A 21,265-nucleotide genomic window follows, 5' to 3' on the forward strand; every position below is an offset into this window, starting at 1 on the left:
ACTATGTATGTCTGCAACCTTACTTAAGTAAGCCTTTTCCTGTTAAATATAAAAAGGCAATTGTAAAAATACGTTTGTCTTCACATAACCTGTTAATTGAAACTGGACGACATAGACAAATTCCTCACAATTTAAGATTGTGTCCTTTCTGTGGAAATGACAAAGAAGATGAATACCATTTTATTTTAAAATGTCCCTCCTTTAACGGTCTCAGAATAGAATACATAAAGCCTCATTATCGGGTTAATCCCTCAGTCTATAAGTTATTCTAACACGATTCGTTTGCAAGGCATGTTTTGATTGGTTACGGACCATGTTCTAATCTGCGATAGAACCATGATCTATTGTGTTAAAGCCACGCCCCGTTTCTAATCAAAACAATATGGCGTCAAGTTCGACTCGTAGCGAAATTCAATCACCATTTATGATTGATGAGTTGACCCATGAGATTGGAATCGAAAGTGAAGAAATCGAAAAGAATGAATGAACTGAATAAATTTTACAAAAATCGTTAACATCATTCTTACCGTCATTTATTGATTGAAACGTTGAATTTCGTCCGTGTGTAGGCATCTAGCCAAGTAAAATCCGAAATGAAATGGAACAAGTGCACACAACTTCACATTACGGTTGAGCCTGTAGAAACACATAAACACTGACTTTCTCAAAACGCACATGTCGTTTTGAATACTGCAGAGTAAATACAAATATGTCGTTAAATCTTCGGTAACAGGACTTTCACAGCAATCCAAATACACCGCTTCGTCAACATGTATACAGATCGAACTCTCGCCAGTATGGGCGTGGCCAATTGACCGACTTTGAAAGCTTCTTTCTGATTGGTCAATTCGCCACAGTATGACACGTCATTAGCCGGGGTCACGGAGTACTTAACAGCGTACTTGTAGCGATGTAAAACAATGTTTCGTGCGTAGCACGAGTGTGATATATATGCGATACGTCACGAGTACCCATTTTGTATCAGTTTTATCCAATGACAGCCGAGGTTTTGTCACCCACGTGCCTAGGGGTGGAGCTATAAAATTGATCAAAACCTGTCACTGTGATATGTTTCCCGCCAATTTCTGACACGTTTCATTCTGTCACAGTAGTCCATTCATTTCTAGTGAGACTGTCAACCATGGCGGATCATGAACTGATCATTGATGTCGATGTGTTTACCGACCAAGTATGAGTATGAACTGGAAGATAGTGACACTGTAGCTAGTGACATTGGATTATTTGATACCAAGGAATTAACGTAACCAATTGTTGTAAATAAACTGAATGGTAATGTGAAAAACATGTGAAAGACTGCAGGATTCGAGGGAAATTACACAAACAGTAACTGCTCCGGAAAGAGGACCTGCGCTACTTCCCTTTACCAAGCAGGTAAGTCTAAAATCATATTGTTTGAACAAATTGTGAAATGAAATATTTTTCGTAAATTTCGACGTTCACGATGTCACGAATCTTTCAAAGTCCATGAAATTGTTTAAATACATCGATGAATCGGTTAATCGGTATTTTTATCTACTCGTCCTGTTATCATTTTCATCACTATTTTGTTTATGATAAGATTTTTGTGCAACGAAAATGTATGGTTACATTTGGCGTAATCTGTATAACCATTTTTTTTAAATGACTGAAATTTTATATGTAATCATGAATGCGTTTTTTTACTGATCTGTTAAAATATACTCAACAGGGCTTTATATTCCGTTTCGTCAGGTTTTGATTAACAACTCAATATGGACAGGATGGAACATCGCAGCACGGCTGTATGCATACAAGGTGAAGAAAGAAGACAACAAAGAACATTTCTAAACGGCACTCGTATTTCATTAAATTTTGTTTAAAATGTTTTCCTGTCTTTGTTCATTTGTCACGCCCACATTTGAAATTGGCCCCGCCTCAAGACTGAGGCATGGACCAATCAAAAATGCCATGTGATATTTGAAATATCACATAGTATGCAATATAACGCCAACAAAAGATCAAAGTAAAACCGAGGCGTCATTGGATAAAATGGGGATAGTAAGTTGTTTTGCAACTGGTGATAAGAACATGAAATTTGGTAAAAACTCTCGACCTGTCGGTCTCGAGTTCAAACCGAATGTCATGTTCCAATCGCTAGTATAGCCACTCAAAACAACATACTATCCCCTATCAACGGATTATGTTAAAGAATTGAGTAATATGGGCAAGTTTTTATACCAAGCATCGTTACTACGTTCTACTCTGTTGGCTCCTAGTAACTAGTAGTTTGATCCATACTATTCATTTTCCTTATTGAGTCACACACATATGTATATATATGTTGTACTACACTCGGCTGGGGGTGTGGCCGGAGGGGTTAGGGTTGGGTTGGGGTTGGGGTTGGGGGTTGTTCAATTCTTTATCAATCTTTAGAATTACATCTCATGGACATAATACAATTACAAGCATACAAAAATAATACAAGTCAGTTCGGGTAGAGCAATGCACATATGACATTATAGCATGCACATATATGAGTGTAGGACAAAAGCCCCCCCCCCCCCCCCCCCCCCCCCCTTTTATATAAATTGCTATACTTTAAATAGTAAATAGTTATGTTATTATAAAAATAGTATTTCATCAATAATCGTCGATTACATGGTGCCATCAGGTGCCTAGAACATCCCCTTTTTCAGTATCTGTGTCTCAAATTACAATGAGTGCCTAACCAAACGTGTTGCTCTGTGTTGTAATTATTTTAATTTAGGAATGATTAAAATCATAGAAATAATATAAAAACAAATGTTTACCTGTGCAAACATAGACATTTCACTGTTGATACACACGAAGCCATTAATGATATATTTCTTTTCAGGAGAATACAACATCAATGCAAAACCTACCAAACACCTGTCTAACAGCATATTAATGTTAATGTAACAACTCAAGTAGTTGTTGTTTGAACCAGTTGTTTACATTGCAGAAGCCACTGGTGGCTTAAGTCACGTATACATATATGTAGCACTTTATTGAACTTGATATAACCATTGTTAAAAACATATATTGAAATTTTAAAAAAAAAGGAGTACACAAGCAAATTCACACATGTTCCTGATAATCTGATATTTGTATAATTGTCTGTAGCCAATTTCAGGAGGTATCAAACGCTATTTTTATCAGCGGTATCATCAAGCAGGGACATGCATATCTTATATGTCCCTTTATCAAGTAATCATTAAGAAACATAAAATGTCAAACTTTTCAGGAAAATCAAAACAGGAATAATATGCACAGAAAAAAATATTAGGAGAAAGATCCCACGGTCGGTTTATGTATGTTCATGTTTGTGATATTTTTGTCATCGTAAAAATATTATCTGTCCCGAAACTGTTTTAACGTCACAAACTATATATGACAGTCAAAACTTTGATTTTTTGTTTTGTTACACCCGGCGATTTTAGGTAAAATTCATCTGAAGACAGAAGTAATTATTATTATTTACAGTATTTGCGGCCCGTCACTGTGTCGGTGGACGATCTGAGCCTTGATTTAACACTAGGTTCAGTGTTAGGTGCAGGCTCACAGCCAAATCTCGCGACACAAAGCTCCCGCTCCAGTTAACAAAAGGGACATGCGTGATGTAGCGAGACTTACCCATGCTTCAGATCTCTGATATACAAGTCTCCGGTTGAAACAATGAAATGAACTAGCACATTCATTGGACTGAAAAGGTCGTTATATTAATAGAAAAAAACGACAGTTTGTGATTTATTCATCATTTCTATTCAACATCATAACATACATAAACATACTAGAGCATTTGGTGTTAGACGGGTATCAAACAACTGGTCATCCAGAGATCCAGATATATAAGCCCTAATCCTACTCTTGGCGAAATAGATTTGGAACAATGACCCTACCCGAAAAATATATCACAAAGATACCCAACAGTCAACATTGACCTTATCACTATGCGGTTATAATCAGAGACATATATCTATATATGTCTCTGTTATAATGTACAGATCAAAAACAACTCACTGCAAATAACTTGTTCAATAATTCTAGACATGCGTAGATAATGAACATCGGTACCTGGATATCATACAATTAAGCACTTCATTGGAATTGATCTATAAATCCCTAGATATGCTTCTATTCCGTGAGGCTATTTTTGTTTGCTTATGGATACGTATCATATCTGTTATTCCTTTTACTCGAGTCGAAGATCCTATATCACACGTAAATCATGTGGGGTTGCTTCCAGGGATGTATATAGCTGTTAACATTGGCGGCAGCTAGATAAATTATGTACGTTTTACACTTCCGTTGTCTATAAAGTATAGGGTTTAAGGTAAGACCGATATACAAGGGTCAAAAGGTCAAATTTCACCGGTCAGAATGATATTGTAGTACAATGTGAGTGTGTGCGTGTGTGCACATGTTTTGTCAAACTTGTTTTCGTTTTAAAGAGAAAGACACATTTTGACTTCTTTATTTACAAACTGGATAATCCAGTATGGAGGAGTTCTTGAAGCTGACCTAAGAACACGATTGTACATTAGACATAAATTGCATAATTAAGTAAATTAATCCGTGGAGATTATTCATTTACACGGCCAGAGGCTATCTAGATCTAGGACACATAGGCAGCATTACATAAGGACATTCTTACGAGATATCTAGTCCTGATCAAGGTACGTGTCTACGTTGCTACAGGTATAAATGATATAGCGTGGCCACGCTCCACTGACGCTGTTGTATTTAAAATTACAACCTGTATTTTAAACGCCTGTGAATCACTGTCGAAATTTACCTAGGTGATACAACTTTTTAACATGTACATGTGAGCGACGACACAAGAAACATCAACTTAATATTATGGAAATGTGAAATGAAAAACATAGCTCGTCATCAAATTAGTATGGAATTACTCTGGACGGTCGTGTAACATATCTGTCATGGATAAAACACGGAAGCTCAGTACAGTTGTATTCTATCAGCCAGATGAGGAGGCAGTGCTCAGTCGGCCGGGGGAGGGACCAGCCCCAACACTAGAGGAAGTAACGTCGTCAGCAACCTTCCAGAATAACGGCAGTAGCCATAAAAGACCTTCACTGATAATCACCCGGAAAAAGGCTGAATCCGAAGGTAATTGTACAATAATTTGTCATCTATCGGACATTTTAATAATGTGTGTCAATTTTTATCATATCTGCAAATTCGTAGATGCATATATAGTAGGAGAAAACAATAAATATCATCACGGAATTAGGCACTACAGCTAAGCTTATCGCCGATGTAATTAATGAGAAAACACATGACGGTCAACACTAGGTTTCCGGTACTACCTAACAATGTTGGTAATTCATGGCCTTACACGTCATGGTAACGAAGATATTTAAAGAATATATATGTATGTATATACTTAATATTATATCGAAAATGTGAAATCGTCCCTTATACCCCACCCCCTCTTCTCTGATGACAGGATACCGCTAACAAAAGGGTATTTATGATCAACGTATGTTTATAGGACAGGGTTCCGAACAATATAACTTTTATTCTGACATTTAACATAACAAAAGCCACATATACGCAGTATATACTCGGTTTATAGTTGCCGTCGCGATACTTATTTGTGAATTCTAGTGTTCGTAAACTCAAGATACATGATACAACACGATTAAGAACATACAATGTAGGCTATGTAGAGCTATTTCTAAACAGAAGTAAAATACAATGAAAATTATAACAAAAACACGATAATATCACAGCGTGCAAGTTATATAAAATGACTAGATGAATTAAGAAGCGATGTACGTGGTCCAGGTTTATAATCTAGATATGGGCCCGAATCAAGAAACAAGGACGACGGTGAGACTTACATTAATTGTATAGTCGCCGATCGTCACGGTACACGTATTACATTGTAGACTCCAGTAACAGTGTCTTCCCGCTGGTAGTGTTGATTACAGGTAAGGCTATAGTCTGTTTCGGTAAAGTGGCTGATGCAAAATTCTTAACTTGAAATAAGTCCTATTATCTACGGAAGCCGAATAGGACCAATGAAAAAAATTAACTCAGTTGGTATCATTAAAAAATAAATAAAAAATAGAAACTCGTTATTACGAGAAATAATCTCGTTATGACGAGAAATAATCTCGTATATACGAGATTTTTTATTGATTTTTTAATGATACCAACTGAGTTAATTTTTTTCATTGGTCCTATTCGGCTTCCGTAATTATCAGTATAAGTCAGTCATTCTAATAATGAATAATACAGTAATGTATTTAAAACTCGAAATGGGAATTTTGATACCTGTTATGAAAATGTACTTTTCACCGTGATACATTGAACATAATCAAATGCTAGCTCATAATAAGTCTGAGAAAATGCATTAAAACATATTGTTTGACTTGGGGACACAATCAATCGTACGCTTGCGAGACATTGATAATTATTTGTCTTAGCAATACGAACAGTACATTGATTCACTACAGATGAACATATACAAAGTTATCACATTTTACTGTTAAACATCGGTGCTGAATATTTCATGCGGGTAAAGTGACCTGTAAATCCTTGTCTGTGAGACAGATATTTTCCAAATATTTCATATCTCATACAGACCCGAATGTGCACTTCTTCGTGAAAATTTACTTACAATATGTAACAAATAATGGAATTCTCAACACTGAGTTTGTATGTACTGTACTCATACTAACATCTAATATTACGAGATTTATTACATTTGTATCCAGTGAAATATCGAAAATCATTCATTCTATAACAGTGCTATCTTTCACCAGTAAAATATCACTTTTTTGCTGATTTGACGAATCAGAACACTGCTTACAAAAGACACTGGGGACAATTAAGATTTGCATATATAGCTCTCCGTCATTATATGACGTCGTCATGCAAGAAAAATTACAAAGCGTCACGATTTGACGTTTGTCTTCATGACAAGATAATTGAAGACAGCTAATTTCAGCTGTGTTCGCTTTATTCTTTTGTCCGAAAGTGCATACAATTTCATCAAATATACAGACAATGAAATAATTTTAGCACAATACAATGTCTGATACAACGGGAAATACAATTCTGATTAATTAAATAATGACATTTGGAATTAAAATGAAATATATGAATTAGCTTGATATGTGAGGATGAATGACGAAGACAAAAGTTTCATACTTTCATAATACAAATACAAATATATTCAAAATCATGCAAATGATCTACTAAAAGATCTTCTGTCTTAAGCCCTATCCTTTATTTGAATCAAACATTAAAATCAAAACAATTCATAATGAATAATATGAAGATCAGGTTTGCTCTAACTCAGAGTACTTCCTGTTCATAAAATCTAAGTCCAAATATAGTTATTTTCCAATTAAATTTTTAACAAAGTAATCTTCCTCTACAAATCAAGGTTTAAATGTGAAAAGTGAAAATTAATAAAGAAACGATAGCAAATTAGCATTCAACTTTTTTTTTTAAATGTAAGTCATCCATTCCATCTATCTGAATTCTAGTACAGGGCTAAAGCAAAGCAAGGTAAACTTATATTTGTATATAATGTAAAATGACTGACCATGTTGTGTCAAAATGTTGAACGGGAAAGTTTGCCCAACAGCGATCAATCAGACTTTCCGGACTCCACAATTATTTGTTAGGTGCAACGAACAACTACCTGTTTAACATCACCCAGGATCAAATGCATGACATTCAAACATGTTACCAAAATTAATGATTTTACCTGTAACTTTGGCAAGGATGTCTATTTACAGTTTGGGGCCGCGGTGGCCGAGTGGTTAAGGTGTACCGACACTTTATCACTAGCCATCCACCTCTGGGTTGCGAGTTCGAAACCTACGTGGGGCAGTTGCCAGGTACTGACCGTAGCCGGTGGTTTTTCTCCGGGTACTCCGGCTTTCCTCCACCTCCAAAACCTGGCACGTCCTTAAATGACCCTGGCTGTTAATAGGACGTTAAACAAAAACAAACCAAACAGTTCAAAATAGTACGTCATGAATAAAGGGGAGCTAACTCAAGGTAAATCAATATGGGTTAACCTAATCATTGTAATTACATAGACATATATATTTTTTTGAAATAATGAGCTAACGGCCAAAAAAATTAACTTAACTGAAATGTAAAGTTTCAGTCGCAATTAAAGCATACTCATAAATGAAAATAACTTTTAAGGCTTTGAAAAATTCGACATAAAAAATATCAGCTTAATATAACAGTTTCTAAAATACAAAGATGGTTCTTGCAGAAAATATTGATTTTCAACTAGCAATACATAGTGCGATGAATAGAAACTACACACAAAATATATGTCTACAAAAAAATATGAATTTAATCGTACTAAGAAAAAGAAAATGTCCTCACCTAAAAGGATAATTGGAAACAGTTAATTTTAGTTGTGTTCGCTTTATTCTTCTGTCCGAAAGTGCAGATCGACTTTAACAATTCCTTAAACGTGAAACTCAGCCGCTCCGAAGTGAATTCTTTTCTTACAATTTGACTGATCAGTCCATGGATATGTTTTAGATTTTCTCTTGTTTTGTAAATAAGATGGGACTGGTGACCCTTACGGGAATGCGCAGGCCGACCGCGTGTGTACGGACCCTAACGCGACACTATACATGTACCTAATGTGTAGGTAATGTTTTGGCAATACCTATTGCACTATAATGACAATTAGGTTATGAATTACAAAACCTTGTTTACCTGTTGAGCATAGAAAGTGACAGATGCCAACTGTCTGCCTGACCATGAAATGTCATTTAAATTACTAGGTCAAACAGAATTATTTTACGACAAACTACAAGTCAATTTATGATACAAAGGGTAGACATGACAATTTTTTGTTCAAAAAGCTAACCTTGTAAATATTTCAACACGTCAGTATAATCTGGTATAGTGGGTATTTAACTAACCTGTACATATTTACGAAGTGATAAGATTTACAACTCTATTTCTTATATGAAATGTCTAAATTCATAAAGAATTTAATAATGAACTTTTAAACATCCATGTTCGAAATAGAAAAACATACATAAATTCAACATGATTTTGACTTTTGGTTTCACAAGGAAAATATAGGAAAATACAAATTTCCCTTATGAAATATATTTGTAAGCCGTTGACAGGGGACCGCAATGAATTCTGGGGGAGATTGGTCTACATCGGTACATTTTGCTTTAATTAAGCATTTAACTGTTTTTGTATGGTATTTATGATCTATTTGAATGCCAGAGCTTTGCAAAAACAAAAACAAAAACAAAAACAAAAACATAATTTGCGTTAGCACATTATGATTTATTTGCTTGCAAAGCTCTGGCATTCAAATAGATCATAAATACCATACAAAAACAGTTCAACGCTTATATTTACATTCCTTTAACTTTTTTCATTTTTAAATGCTATAATTCATATTTAAAATTCAGAATTCCCGCCTTATCGACAGTCAGCAGCTTTTTTGTCAGTCGTTGGAACAGCCGGAACATGGTCGCGTGTTTTTTGTCAAACAAAATAGTACATGGAAAATTAAAAAAAAACACTCAGTTTTGTTAATCATTTTATTATCAACGTAATGCGCAAATGGCATATTTTTTATAACAAATAATGTAGATAAAATAATTAGTCGTTAAACAGAATTATCCTGGATATTGTAGTTCTGGTTTGTGTTGTATTAATACGCTGATAAGTGTAGCGCGTGATGGGTGGCAACTAAACGTACATCAACGCCAGAGATCTCAAAAAGACTATATAGTGACAATGCCAGACAAATGTAAATACCATGTAATAAACAGAATATCTAACAGTGTCTTCAGTAATACATGTACCAAATGTATTTCACTCGTATGGCTAATGTTTTGATTTTGTTAACTCGTGCTACGAACTCGTGAAAAATATCGAAATATTAGCCAGGCTCGTGAAATATATGTGGTATTTCTGAAGACACAGTTAGATATCCTCTTGGTTTCTAACTAATTCTGTAATTACAACCATGCTTGGAACATATATAGCTACATTGTTGTACAGGTATGGACATCTCGATACTCCAAATTGTTTGGATTTTGTTTTATTTTCTGTGCATTTACCGGTAATTTGGGCCAAGACATACCAGATTTTGATTTGTTGTGTTTACATGAATCATGAATATACTAGTATATCACCATTATATTAGTGGTATGTCAGATCAAGTGGCATATCTTTTTCCGGCAAGGACAGCACAAGTGATATACTTATATCGGTAAATAACTATATTAAGACAATTGCATTTTTATCTCGTTATTACTAAGCAACTATCTTGTGACAACGAAATATCTGTCTCGTATGCCATCTTGTTATAACGAGATAAGCTTGCCAATGTAGCAATACTCAGCCTCGGTTCTACTTCGGTAAATATAGAAGAGTGATACGCTGCATTATACAGTAACACAAGAAAAATCATTTATCTCAGGTCCAGGTCACGTGGTACAAAATCAGTGCTTATTGTAACGGTTCGTTTCTTTCGTCCTCCTTCACCGTTGTCCTTCCGGGTTCTAGGGTAAGGTGACGTTGTGTACTTTTAGAGTCTGTAGTGCGACAAAATACCCAACACTCAACTGACAGTTACTAACATTTATTTACATAGACAGCATATTTAAACAACAGCGTCTAGGAATAGTGCGTCCTATTATGTGGGTACCGGACAGTATTCTGGCCCGGCGTTATAATAGTTACTGACACTCGGTGCCATGAGGAGGACCCTACATGAGGCCCTGGCGTTCCCAAACGCCCCTACGGCGTATCTGGCGACAACCCGTGCCCACCCGCCGACGTCAACCCTCTGCCGTTCCGGTCCGGTGGTTTTCCTCACGTCACCGAGTGCTTAGCTCTATTGTCTCGCTCACCTGAATCTTACTCGCTGGTCGCTGGTCTGCTCTCCACGGCCAGCGGTATATATACGCATGAATGAGCCCACATAATAAGACGCAATCCTTTACAGGTAACAATACAGATAACACACGTTTGACACAATACAGGTAAAAACTATGGTACATTACACTTATCAATGACGTGATCTAAAATTAAACAAGTATCTAAATGACCGCCGCTTTTACTCAAAGCAAACATAAATTACTGTAGGTGCAATAAATATTACAGCTGATATTGAAATGAAATATATTTTTGGCCTAACCAATCGGGTCGAGGTTTATTTGTGAGTTTTGTCGATTCATCTCTTGTAGACAGCGGCGTTAAGTCTGAAGAGGATGGATGCTCCACCACACAGTCATGGCAACCTCGTTCCAACAGTCGATGGAGTCGCTTTTCCCGGAATATCTCGCTTTCTTCCACCTCGCAGCCATTTTGGGATTTCCCCTCATTTGACGAATTGTTCGACAATGGCGGTAAAGCTAGATTCGCCCTGCACCGGTCCCCTACTTCCATTAGTGACGTCATACCGAGATCCCCGACCAGCACGTCGTCATTAGGTAGGTATATATTGACCTATCACAGCCTGTTACATAGGTCACTTTAAGACTTTTAAATGAATCTGGTTATAGCATTTGATAAGATATCACCCGTCTATAACCAATTGATGTCAAAAGCCGAATCCGAAATTAATTAATTTAATTTGACTCGAGTTCGTTCATGCAAGACATGTTACATTTGTATGTGTGCATACAATGACATCAAACGTTAAAGTATGTTCAGTATTCATATAGGCCAACGGGTAAAGGCCAATATTTTTAACAGTGTTAAGGTCAGGATCAGTTGTCAGGACCCTTAAGTAAACTGAACATAGGAGGCTACCGATGGACAAACTCAGTTAAGTTCAGTTTGTCCAACAATGTCGATTCAATATAGAAAAGGCCATAGCGTCTTAGTGCAGAGAAACATAGTAGGTCAGTCCTTTCGCAAGGGCGTTTCAAGGAGTTGATGAAAACTTCGAATCTGCTAAAGCGGTAGTACACAAAGGTTTTGTAGATGTACTACACATTACATTATGCTATACAGATGTAGTCATATGTTGTTATTTTAAAAGGACCCGTGGAAAGCAACCATTTTCGTGAATCCAACATTAAGAGTAAGAGCGAATCTGCATATACCAAAACGTAGATAATGTTTCCTTTCTTGCATGATATCCCCGAAGGTCATGAAGGGACAACGCTTTGTGGTAAATCAAATCAACAAGTAATGAGGTTACAATGATTCAATATTGTATTCGCAAACCCTGACACACTATTGTATGAAGAAGGTCATATATAGTATAATCCATTGCAAATACACGCATCGTGTAATGAAATAATATTATACCATTATTTATTTTTGTTTAGGTGTACACGAGACTATACGGACCTGGTCAAGAGTTTGCACATCGAGGCCGCATAATCTCGTGTCACCGTACACCGAACACAAAATGCAATAGCTGTTTTTTTTTAATACGGCCAACTGAAACAAATGCATAAAAGATCCCATGGTTCCAGTCCATATCATGATGACTAAAGTTTTCAAAGTCGACATGCAGACTGACCTCTGGCCCTTTAATGCCACTTAGATATTGCGGAATAGTTTTGTTGCACCTGAAGTATTTCCCGGTTGTTCAGCAAGTCCCTTTTCATAAAAATATCTTGTAATTCCTCTTCGTTTATTGTAGCGAAACATTGTATCTCGTCTGCCAAAGTGTAAACTAAGTGATGACGAGGTATCGCTTGTTTCCAACATTCTGATTGGCTGTTGGCTGCCAAAGTAACATGTTGCGTGATTGCAGGCAAAGATCGACGTCCTATGAGGAAAACTGGAAATTGGCCAATGGAAATTAGGCAACATTCAAGCCGTATTATAATATACAATTATCGACCTGTTTTCAGGTGAATGCAATGATTTATCAACTTGAAAAAAGTGATATTTTCCGAGGCCGAAGGAAATATGATTTTCGAAAAAAAGGTCGATAACTGCTTTATTATATGACAACATTTTAACATGACAGAATTATTCTCATGACATGTCATAGGTAATAGTGACCGACTGAAGAAATGACAATAATTAACACTAAATCAGCAAAAAATTTAAACTTCGATATTCAATATTGCTTAAAATTCAACAAAACGTAAACATTTACGAATTCAGTCTATTTAACCCTGTCTGGCAGTACATACATACATGTATATGTGACCATACATTTATGACGTCACGGATTGTGAGAAAGTCTCTTGTTACTGTATTTGGATACAAACTCGAGTTGTTGGATTGTTATATTACCCTGTAGCTCGGATTCGGGGTCGATATAATATTTGAGCAAGGTGAAAATGTTTAGAATTGGCCAATCAGGAAAAGGGAAAAAACACAGTCATAACAGTAGGTTATTAGTTCTAAAAATAGAAATAGTTTATCTGTCGTTTCGGTTGTGTCTGGTAGGATGTCTTTTTAAATTCAAATTGATTTTAAAATATTGCGTCTATTTGGTCCCGGGAGAATTCTTGATATTTGTGTACCACTGTTGTATAAATTGGTCATGCGAAGTATTTCAGAACTATTAGGTTGTTCTCACCTGTTATAAGTTGATACAAAAGCATTATCAGACCAGATTTAATTTAAATATTTACAGGGTACCTACCGGCCATATATACACTGAAGATTTAAAAGAAACAGTGAGTAGGTATACATGTAGCAAACACATTCTAGTTAAAGCAATTAAGTGCTTTTATAAAAACATTACATGGATAACGTCTGAGTGTAATCAACCCAACATAAATAAAAAATATAGTGCATTAGATTAACTATTTTTTTCTCTATCTACATGTATACAGTAACAGTGATAGAGACATGACTGCCTTTGAAGAAATACTTAATAAGGAAGAGTAGATTAGCTCATTAAACTGATTGCAGTGAACTATATCGCCCGAGTTTCCCCTGGCCTTAATATTCAGAAATACAGCTGTCAGAATGTCCAATCCTGGTGCCAGGGCGAAATAATTTTGGCTTAGTATGACCCATTGACCACTTGACTTCAAAATTTGTAGCAGACATGCTGTTTTTTTTCCAGGAAGCACTAGATAAAATCCGCGTGTAATCAGCCCAACCAATTTCGAAACACAGTGCATAAACTGATTTTCTATTTGTTATTCTCTGGTTGTGTATCCAAGGACTGGTCTCATTTGTTTAGTTTATATCGACGAGGTAGCACTCTAAAGTAAAAAAGACAGGCGGCTTTTGCAAAATGGACAAAATCGGTTAGGGTGAAAAAGTCTGTCATTGCCATGGCTGCCGTTCGCGATTGAGGCTTTAAATGGATTGAGCATCCGCCTTATACACGCTCCATCAGACTTTCATCCTTTTCCAATACTGAAAACAGCTATTTCAGGCACCTTAATTCTAACCCTAACATTGACTTTCTGCACAACCAAGAAAAGAAGTTCTATAAAAGTGGCACTGAGGCCCTTTAACATCGCTGGCAAAAGTGTATAGATACTGAAGAGTATTATGTTGAAAATATAATGCAATATGTTTAGCAAAAGAAATACCCCAATATGAGGCTCACAAATTATCAATCAGCCCTCGTAAGTAACCTTGACCTTTGATACCCAAAGCTGAAAAGATTTACTTTAGTTATATAAGTTTCTGATCAGAAATATATACACTCTAGTTATATAAGTCTCCGATCAGAGGTATATATACTTAAGTGATATAAGTTTTTGATTACAGATCTGTATACTTAAGTTATATAAAATCGCTGATCAGGCATCTATATACTTTAGTGATATAAGTCTCAGATCAAAGATCTATATACTTTTGTAATATAAGTCTTTCATCATATATATATATAATTTAGTTATACAAGTCTCTAATCATGAGCTGATCGTCGAAGATATCAAAACATAAACATCCATCAGGTAACGAAACAGTAATGCATTAAACAAACAAACAATAAAGAAAATAAATAGAACATACCGGTATTTAAACGCTGCCTGTCCCTAAACGTTAATAAACACGTATGACATTGCCAGTAGACATACTGGAAGCTTACGAGTTGTATGTCTTGTAACCTCACTTTAACTTTCTTTACAAAAATGCCGCCATTGCCTCTGATTGGTACATCATGGGACCCCGGTCCCTCGAACCTCATTTTCACATTTTAACAATATGGTTGCCATTCCCTGGGTTCTGATTGGTCAAAATTTAGATATTGTCCGACTTGGATGAAATTCGGTATGGAAGTACATCTATGGACACCAGTAACTCTTGAAACCTCACATCCACATTTAAAGAAAATGGCCGCCATTAATTGGCCTCTGATTGGTCTAAATTTAGATATTGATGAAATTTGATAATGATACAAGTGCATAATGGGACACTATTACTCTCGACACATCACTTTAACTTTTTAACAAAATGGCCGCCGTTTACTAACCTCTAATTGGTCAAAATTTAGATATCGTCTAATTTCAATGAAATTTGGTAGGTACATCATGGGACACCAGTCACTCTCATAACCTCACTTCCGTATTTAGCGAAATGGCCGCCATTTCCGGGCCTCTTATTGGTCCTATTAAATATATTGTCTGATTTGATGAAATTTGATATGTAGCTACGTAAATTAAGGAACACCGGCTACTCTTGTAACCTCACTTTAACATTTTAAAAAATGGTCTCCAGTTCCTGGTCTCTGATTGGTCGAAATTTAGATATTTTTCGATTTAATTTGATATGTAGGTGTATAAGGGGCCTGCAAATTCAACCTTATGGTCTTTTTTGCCATATGAACAATTCTTCTTCTTGGCCGCAATTTAGATATTGAGCGATTTTGATGAAAACTGTGCTGAAACAGAGTTTTCGCCCCCTCACTACACTTCATTCTTTCTGTGACCTTCCTTTAGTGTCACCTGATTAGTATGATACGATTTTGACCATTGCAATAGCCTGTTACATGTATTTAACACTGAATTAAATATTTTCCTGTAGCAACTTACAATCATCAAATTATTGTCTGGCATATATATACATTCATATATATTCAATAGAATACGAAAGTTGTCCGAGTCATAATCAGGAACCATGTCGAGCTCTACATAATTCGACACAAAGGGAAATGACTTCATCTCGTGCTACATATTCGTTCCTTGGAATTTATTTGATTTTCAGATTTCAGATTGAATGTTCTTTATCCTTTAACTTTTTCAGTACCGTTGTCGACTAATATACACTAGCCAGAGCTTCGTGTGAAAGCCATGTCCAACAGGCGCAATTTTGATTGAGTGATCACTCGAACAGATGGATCTCTAAATTTAGCCGAATCTCATTAAATCTCGCGAGAAAAACTACTGAATTGTAAACAAAAATGGCGTCAACAAAAATACCGCAGGGAATTTTAAAATACGGGAATTTAGGCTCTCCTCCCGGGAGGAAATAAATGACTTGAAAATAAGGAAGATTTTGTCTCACGCCGGGAGGTATGGCATGTATGACTATAGTCGACATAACAATGTCCTCCCTCTTCCACGTTGTCGACTATAGTCGACATAATTTCAAGCTCATTCTCTCTCCCCCCCCCCCCCCCCCCCCCCCCCCCCCCCCCCCCCCATTCAAAAATTCGTTTTTATTTTGTTTGTGTTACATGTTTTTCGATTAGAGTAATAGGTGATATTTTCTCAATATGTTGTTAATGTAATATGACGGCTTGCTACATTTACATCTTAGTTATCAGAGTCTATGACGTTTCAGTGTGTTCAATCTGACATCTATATCTTATTTTATTAAATGTACACAGATACCACTGACCTTTCTGTTTCTATATGGAAAAACAACACAACAAAAATGCATATGTAGTCTGCCATTTTGTTTAAACTTCTGGGGGCGAACCTAATAACTACTTCCGGTACGGATTCCGGAAAGAACACAAAGTACGGAAAGAGTTGATAAAAAGAGTTTGATAATGTGGTAATGTCACAACATTGTCAAAGTTTTATCTGTCAATGCTATATATATCCATGTAATGTTGTATACAAATGTACACGTAATGCCCTAGCACGCAGGTATTAATTATGAATTGTACATGTTTTTTTGTTTTTTGTTTTGGAAAACACGTAATTTTCATTTTGTTTTAATCTGCACTTCAATTCGTGATGCATGTTCACCAGACATTATTTGGAGCTAAACAGTGCCAATAATAATGCAATCATTGACAATTTTTCACTTTCAATCATCTTGTCATGTATAGGAGGCGAGTCTGTTAGGCTGGAGGAAGAAAGCGTCACCAGTGCAACCTCCGGTCAACCTACCATGGGAACTCCACAGCCTGTTATGTCACGTCAGGACAGTATCATGAGTCAGTCGTTTCGGTCACTTCTCTTCAAGAGCTGGGAAGGTAGCCAGAATGACTTTATCAGCTTCCGGTCCAGACTTGGTGGACATGTCCGTCACAAGTATTGCATGTGTATGTAAATAAGACATGATGCTAAGGATCCAACGATGTGTTACCTATAAAATGCATGTCTTAGATATTGCCATCACTAACGGTCATAACATCTAAGTCAAATGTATAGATCCATTTTCATCTGGTAGCACTGAAAACATTTTTGACAGGGACAATATCAAAGTAGACGAAGTAGACCGAAAATGGCTATTTCACAAGTGCACCTTATCCCAACTATCTCCGATACAGAAAACAAGTGTATGCTATCGTTAGAGGAGACTAATACGAACCATTTCAGAATTTGTGTTTGGTCTCGCCTGTGATGTCTTTCTCCGACGGTGACAGTGTCTTCGTAACTTGGCTTTTAAAGATTTTGGTCTAGATCCTATGCTCGAAAATGTCCAATGATAAACCAAAGTTGATGTATGTTTATATAGCTAGTAGCAATATCAACTGTTCACATTCACATTAAAAGGTTTATATTCACAATCTTCACCTGATCAGAGCCTGGTGGTCATCTGCCTGAAATCAAGTGACAAATGTCACGTTTGAACATCTGAAATAAGAATGAATATTGTGTACAAAGTTAGATACATGTTTGCATAAGAGCGAGGGGCATTCATGTCTTACTGATATTTTCAAGTCTTTGTCCTCACATAGATTCGAATGTTCTTCGTCATATCCTACCAATTTTTGTTGGAATATTCCACTTCACACCCTATCCCTATCTAGAGATATTTGAGGGGTACTGTAAAAATCAGTTTATACTTATCTAATTTACCTTGTAGGTTGCAGAATCACGAGTACGCCGTTTTTGTTCGTCAACGTGGCTTTAGGCATGTTTATCACATGTTTGGGTATGTAATATTCATCATGTGCGTCACTATTCGATTTAGAATGAAGATGTTTGTTTTAAATACGTTGATAGGTCTTCAGCTCTGATTCTGTCTTTCTTTAGTCGACATTGTGTACACTCACCATCAACACAATGCATAAGTATCCTGCATGAAAAGGCTCAGTAAACAGTACCTTGGTTGTTGTAAACACGTGTTTATTGATACATGGGTGAATTGTATTTGACAGGAGTGCTGTGTTTTATCCACTGCCGGGACGAGTTGATGATGTCGGTGTATGTCCTTATCAACGGCTTGTTGTCAGTTTTTTTCTTCCCCACTGTCATTATGGCGTGGAACAAGCGTATCGGTGGGTGTGTAAACGAGTCAAAGAAGGAGGAGGCGCAGAAAGAGAGTCCGGCTTTCTTCATCGTCGCTCTCACGTGCCGAATAGCTTCGACAATCATCGGTAATATCTTAATGATTGAGAGTTTGTCAACGAACACTTGCTTTTCGCTTTGTAATACGTGTATAGCCTCAATAGTTTTCTATAAATTATAAATAAATGTAACAAGCGTGTTTGAAATTTAGCTTCCTATGCCTTCAAAATGTATGCATCATACTGTATCATACCAACATTTTGTAACATAAATTTGTATTGTTCATTACATTTTTATGGACTGATTTATTGATTCCTCATACAGAATATATGTTATTTTACAGGCACGACCTTGCTGGTATACCGACATTACTGGGTGGGGCCGTCATGGGAGAACACCCTATGTGAAGTGGAGTTTTTCATGACTTGTGCCGTTGTTGTTATAGAGTGGATATTTCTGGTTATTTTCCTCACAGTCCCTATGATTATATACTTCTGCCTTTACCGTGTCGCCCCATACCTGTCTGACAGTTTTGAGGACGAGTGATGCACCAAACTGGAAATAAATTAGCAATGGAAATGATGAATGTACATGCACAAATAAACCTCAACCTTAAATCTTACAGCAGATTTAGTGCAAATGTTCGCTCTGTACAAACAGGGAGTACAGCTATTTTTTTGTGAAAATAGTCAACAACAGTGTTCACACCGAAAGTGTTTAAAACGGAACTATTTATTTCAACTTTCTTTAATCTATCCTGATATGTATAACGAACTATAATAAGGAGTTGAAATTACACTTATACACGTGTAATGTATAACATCTACATGTTTAACGGAACATGACGTTGCCTTTGATCTTTGGGCCACGCCAAATTGATGAGTTGTTCTTTGGGAAATTGGAAAAATAAAAGGGAGCAAGGGAGCGATTTTAATATATTTTTTTTTGCCGGAAATTTCATTTAGAGATTTTAAGAGGCGAAGGGTCCTGATGTCGTGCCAATGATATATATTTTTTTTAACTTGTATATTAATCCAGATTTCATGCACAAATAACTAAAAAACAATAATTTACATTTTTAAAAATCCAACAGCTATTTATGGATATACTGTTTCTGGATTAAATTATGCTTGTGTCATTTATAAAAAAAAATAAAAGATACCGTATAAAAAAGTAGAATATTGGTGAATGAGAGGATGTTTTTGAAGAATTCACAACAAATGTGAAATATTGAATAGTTGACTCAAATAACCAATTTTCCATCCACCCCACAATGATAACTTATATGAAATAGCCATAAAATATCATTGAGCTACATTTTCCAATCATGTAATGCAGTGTAATGTACAACATGAGTAATATCATACTTAAACAGAAAAATGGTATCGCGAGTTAAATGAGTTCATCCCACTAGACCTGCAACTACTATTACATGGCAGTCGGGGGATTAGTCCTGATTTATTAAAGGAAAAAACGAAAAAATATGTCTGCACACTCAGCAATATAATCGTGATACAAACAGGTATTGATTTCTGTATATCCCTCCGCACTAGTCTTCTCCCTCTATCACTCCCTCCCTATCAGCTCTCTTTCTCTTCCTTTAGTCAAATATGTCCCTTCAATGATATATATATATATATAACTATCGACAGCGTCTTTGATCTTTCTCGATTCATATGGCATTTGCGAAACGGATATATCAGAAGGAAAGGAAAGACAATAGTGAAAGCAAAACATGGCACGAGATAGAATGAACATTGAACACCTGAAAGTATGGAAAATTGTAACGTCAAAAAATTGTCAGCTGAGTCGAGAAAGATCACTCACTCTGTCTTAAAACAATACTTTTAAACTTTCTTGATAAAAATGATTAATTATTATTCTTCAAAAATTGTAAATTAAATTGTAAACGAAGGAGACTTCTAAATTATCTTCCTCCATTTCCCTCTAATTATCACCCTATCTCTACTCTTCTTAAACTAACATTTTCAAAAATAAAATCACTTTATGTTCATTCTAATGTCATTTTGTGTAAATATGTTTAAACTAAACCTTAACAGAACAGAGGAAGTAAATGAACAATAATAATTACTCTTGGCCACATTACATTAAATCGCAATACTACTACTAGATCTCAAAGCGAAATTGCATACATCCTGGAAGATAGACCGCCTGAAGGAAAACAATACTGACTATTATATTACAACAAATTTACATTTCAACGCTGCACACACAGACAGAGCAATGGTGTTATAAGATTTTTCTATCAATTCAAGTTTCAAAGGCGTAGCTGATATTTTAATCTTCTCCAGATTATCGAATGGCATGTCAGATGCTGCGCTGCTTGATGAATAAATCGCAAAATGTTTCATCACCGTTAGCATCTATGGCCGTGTCAGACATTTGTGCAGCTGCCCCCTATATACACTTACTATCAAATACCCCGAAGACGGTTTCTTGTATTATCTATTAAGCTGTGGACTTATATCTCGTCATCCATTTTTATTATTATTCATCGGAATCAACGAGACGCTTACACACGACTCCTGTTTTAAACGTCTAGGTGTATTATAAATGACCAAGAAAAAAGACGAAAACGGAAAAAAATACGGATTTGCTGATGTGTCCGGAGGTGCGCGACAAAGGTGCTG

At 36.1% G+C, this 21,265-nt stretch overlaps 1 protein-coding gene and 1 long non-coding RNA gene across 2 annotated transcripts; both read left to right on the forward strand.

The window, feature by feature from the left end:
• The first annotated feature begins 990 nt into the window (after positions 1 to 990).
• On the forward strand, positions 991 to 1,865 carry LOC117335135. The gene is made up of 2 exons (XR_004534295.1): positions 991 to 1,392; positions 1,732 to 1,865. It is a non-coding gene; the product is annotated as an uncharacterized LOC117335135 (long non-coding RNA).
• A 2,644-nt stretch (positions 1,866 to 4,509) lies between these two features.
• LOC117334601 lies at positions 4,510 to 19,545 on the forward strand. Its single transcript, XM_033894297.1, has 6 exons — positions 4,510 to 5,130; positions 11,235 to 11,480; positions 17,207 to 17,422; positions 18,190 to 18,258; positions 18,485 to 18,703; positions 18,958 to 19,545. Exons 1-6 carry the CDS (start codon positions 4,941 to 4,943, stop codon positions 19,158 to 19,160), a joined length of 1,143 nt encoding a protein of 380 aa, XP_033750188.1. The 5' UTR covers positions 4,510 to 4,940; the 3' UTR covers positions 19,161 to 19,545.
• The last annotated feature ends 1,720 nt before the right edge of the window (positions 19,546 to 21,265 follow it).

The sequence above is a fragment of the Pecten maximus genome, chromosome 9, assembly GCF_902652985.1.
Source record: "Pecten maximus chromosome 9, xPecMax1.1, whole genome shotgun sequence".
Taxonomy (NCBI): domain Eukaryota; kingdom Metazoa; phylum Mollusca; class Bivalvia; order Pectinida; family Pectinidae; genus Pecten; species Pecten maximus.

Bases quoted from the DNA above. Each gene is read 5' to 3' on its own strand.
- LOC117334601 (XM_033894297.1), top strand. From the start codon at position 4,941: ATGGATAAAACACGGAAGCTCAGTACAGTTGTATTCTATCAGCCAGAT. The intron at 5,131-11,234 runs GTAATTGTACAA...CATCTCTTGTAG, and splicing joins GAAAAAGGCTGAATCCGAAG to ACAGCGGCGTTAAGTCTGAA. The intron at 11,481-17,206 runs GTAGGTATATAT...TGTCATGTATAG, and splicing joins GACCAGCACGTCGTCATTAG to GAGGCGAGTCTGTTAGGCTG.